General features: G+C 35.2%; 1 protein-coding gene across 1 annotated transcript; it reads left to right on the top strand.

The window, feature by feature from the left end:
- The first annotated feature begins 856 nt into the window (after nt 1-856).
- On the top strand, nt 857-1,296 carry LOC131423248 (PEST proteolytic signal-containing nuclear protein-like). Its single transcript, XM_058571441.1, has 2 exons — nt 857-1,013; nt 1,130-1,296. The coding sequence occupies exons 1-2, from the start codon at nt 857-859 to the stop codon at nt 1,294-1,296; spliced, it is 324 nt and encodes a 107-aa protein (XP_058427424.1).
- Nucleotides 1,297-2,849: the final 1,553 nt, after the last annotated feature.

Below are 2,849 nucleotides of genomic sequence, written 5' to 3'. Positions count from 1 at the left end.
TCATAACTGTTGCATCTTCCTTAATTCTCTACTCTATTTTAGGTGACTCTAGGATAATCATCTATTTAAGCAGATCTGGATTCCTCTAAGCAAATTCTGCTTGCAACAAGATTTTCTTCTTTTGGTCACCAGACAGTCCCCCAGATTAGTTAAATCCAGAAAGTCCTAAATTTGAGGCAACTTTTTACAGTGTAGTAGTTAGAATTTAGTGCAAGTGCCACATGATTTTTATTTTGTTTTATTTTTATTGTGCATGGGTGACCTTCTCCATGAGTCTTCGGCTACTCTCCCTTAGGTATGGAGCAGCCTGTGATAACAGGATGTGTCCTTCAACAGGAGGTGATGAACTTGCTGGAAGCCAAGGGACAGGAAGTCCCTTTTCTAACCAAGTCCTATTCTTAATTCCACTGACCAAAACATCTCATAATAGGCACTCCATAAGACTTTCTCCCTCATGTCCACTGTTATCAGTGTATTTTAGGGGTTCAGTCACAGTCAGGATAGTAAATGATGTCCTTTATCTCTAAAGTTGTTCACATCATTTGCAGGTAGAGTAGAAAATGAAAATGCAGGACCATTTGTTCAAAAGGGAAAGAGTGCCTCAGTCCTCAAGGGACTAGGGTTGTGGCTCAGCAGTAGAGTGCTTGCCTACCATGTGCAAGGCACTGGGTTCCATCCTCAGCACCACATGAAAGAAAGGAAGAAAGGAAGGAAGAAAGAAAGAGAGAAAGAAAGAAAGAAAGGTATAAAAAAAGATATTCAAATATAAATATAAACACTTTTATTTCTTCCAAAATCTCTTTCTCAACTTGTCATGGTATTTAAAATTTGCTTAGGGGAGGCCGCGGCTGGGAAAATGGCAGATGGGAAGGCGGGAGAGGAGAAGCCTGAAAAGCCGCAGCGAGTTGCAGCCGCCCGAGTAATGGAGGGGAAAGTTCCAGTCGCAGCGCTGAGAAGCGATCGGCTGAAGAAGAAACTGCAGACCTCTCAACAAAGCCTACAAAGATCTCCAAGTTTGGATTTGCCATAGGTAGTCAGACAACAAAGAAAGCATCAGCCGTATCCATCAAACTCGGATCAAGTAAGCCTAAAGAAACTGTTCCATCTCTTGCTCCAAAAACCCTTCCAGTAGCAGCAGCTTTTAATGAAGATGAAGATAGTGAACCAGAGGAAATGCCTCCAGGAGCAAAGATGAGGATGAAGAATACGGGAAGGGATACACCAACATCAGCTGGACCAAACTCTTTCAATAAAGGAAAGCAGAGGTTTTCTGATAACCAGAAGCCATGGGAATGAAACATAAAATCTCATCTTGGACATGTCCATGACCAAGACAATTAAATGATGTATTTTGAAATTGGGGTGTGGGGTGGGTGTAAAGTTAAAAGGAACAGTTTTCTTTTTTAAAGAATGGTATAAGACTATCTTTGGAGCCGCTTTTTTTTTCTTTTTCTTTTTTGTTTTTGTTTTTAAGATTGAGTGGTACACTAATAAATGAAATTTATTAGTTTGAAATTAGAGGTAATTTATGTTTTACATACAGATTTCGAGACATTTGCTAATTTTGTAGTTTCATGTGATTCGTTTCCAAAGGTTACAGATAATAAAGAAATCAGAAATGGTACCTTTTTAAGAATTGCATATTTTTTTTTTAGGCACAACTATTAGCACATTAAGAAGGAAACAAAAAGTTACTATCTTTTTAAAACTGCAAGCAGTTACTCTCCTAACTTAACTCCCTCATTACCTAATCTGTCTGGCTCCCAGGAACAGCCTTATAGAGAGAAGAGAGTATTGTACTGAAAGGAAAATGTGACTGGATTATTGACTAATAATAAATTTAGATAAAATTAAAATACAGCTTTTTTCCTTATGGGCATTTGTTTTGTTTCAAGTCATCATATACTAGGTATTAGCATTGCTATCAGTGTATACAAACGCTTAGCTCTTAAAAATGTTTTTATTTCTTTTTAAATTTTTATGTGAAGTATCAAGTATTTGAAATAGCCCACACACCTTAATGGGTCTTGTCTACCTTCATTAGTCTTCAAAGAACAACCATTTGCTACCAAAGTAAATCAGTATTCTGAATGTGATTCTCTTGGTTTTTGTTCATAACTAATTCCTGTAAGCATTTCCATCAGAACTTCAGGCAAATCATAAAGAAGCTGTTTCTTTTAAAATACAAACCACCACCAAAAATTTAAATGTATATAATACTTAAGCATTTGGCTGGTTTTTATTTTTTAAAATGTATAAACACCAAAAAAAGGAGAAATTTAACATTGTATGAAGACAACATGAGAAGATGCACTTTCTGTGACTTTGTCTAATCATTTAAGTTACTAACTTGTTAAACCCAATTTAAATTGAGCTCACTGCAAGATTTCTTATTAGTACAATTCTATGGTTTCTTTGAAAAAAAAATATATATATACACACATATATATTACACTTACTCACCACTGACCAGTGTCTTTTCAAAAGCACATTTAAGGTACTAAAAATAGAAGGAAAGAAAATGCATCTTCAATCACATTTTATGAAATCTCCCACCACATATACTGTTAAGATTTGTGTATCATGAAGTGTTTGTTTTTTATTTTTGTATTGTATATGGACATTATTTTTTAATGTGACAATTAAACACATCTTTAAAAGAATAGTCACAGACAACAAAAATATGGTAATATGATTTCCTTGAAAACTCCTACAATGTTAAATTTGGAGGAAGCTTCAAACTATTTTATTGGTGGTAATTAACTCACTGAACTCTTTTTATTGGTAATAATTCCAGAGAAGCAGCCTGTATATTTTTCTAACTCTTGTTCACTTGCATTGAAGTTTAG

The sequence above is a fragment of the Marmota monax genome, unplaced genomic scaffold (assembly GCF_021218885.2).
Source record: "Marmota monax isolate L192 unplaced genomic scaffold, Marmota_monax_Labrador192_F-V1.1 WCK01_AAM20220418_F8-fsc00277, whole genome shotgun sequence".
NCBI lineage: Eukaryota > Metazoa > Chordata > Mammalia > Rodentia > Sciuridae > Marmota > Marmota monax.
This window is presented reverse-complemented; position numbering and strand designations above follow the sequence as displayed.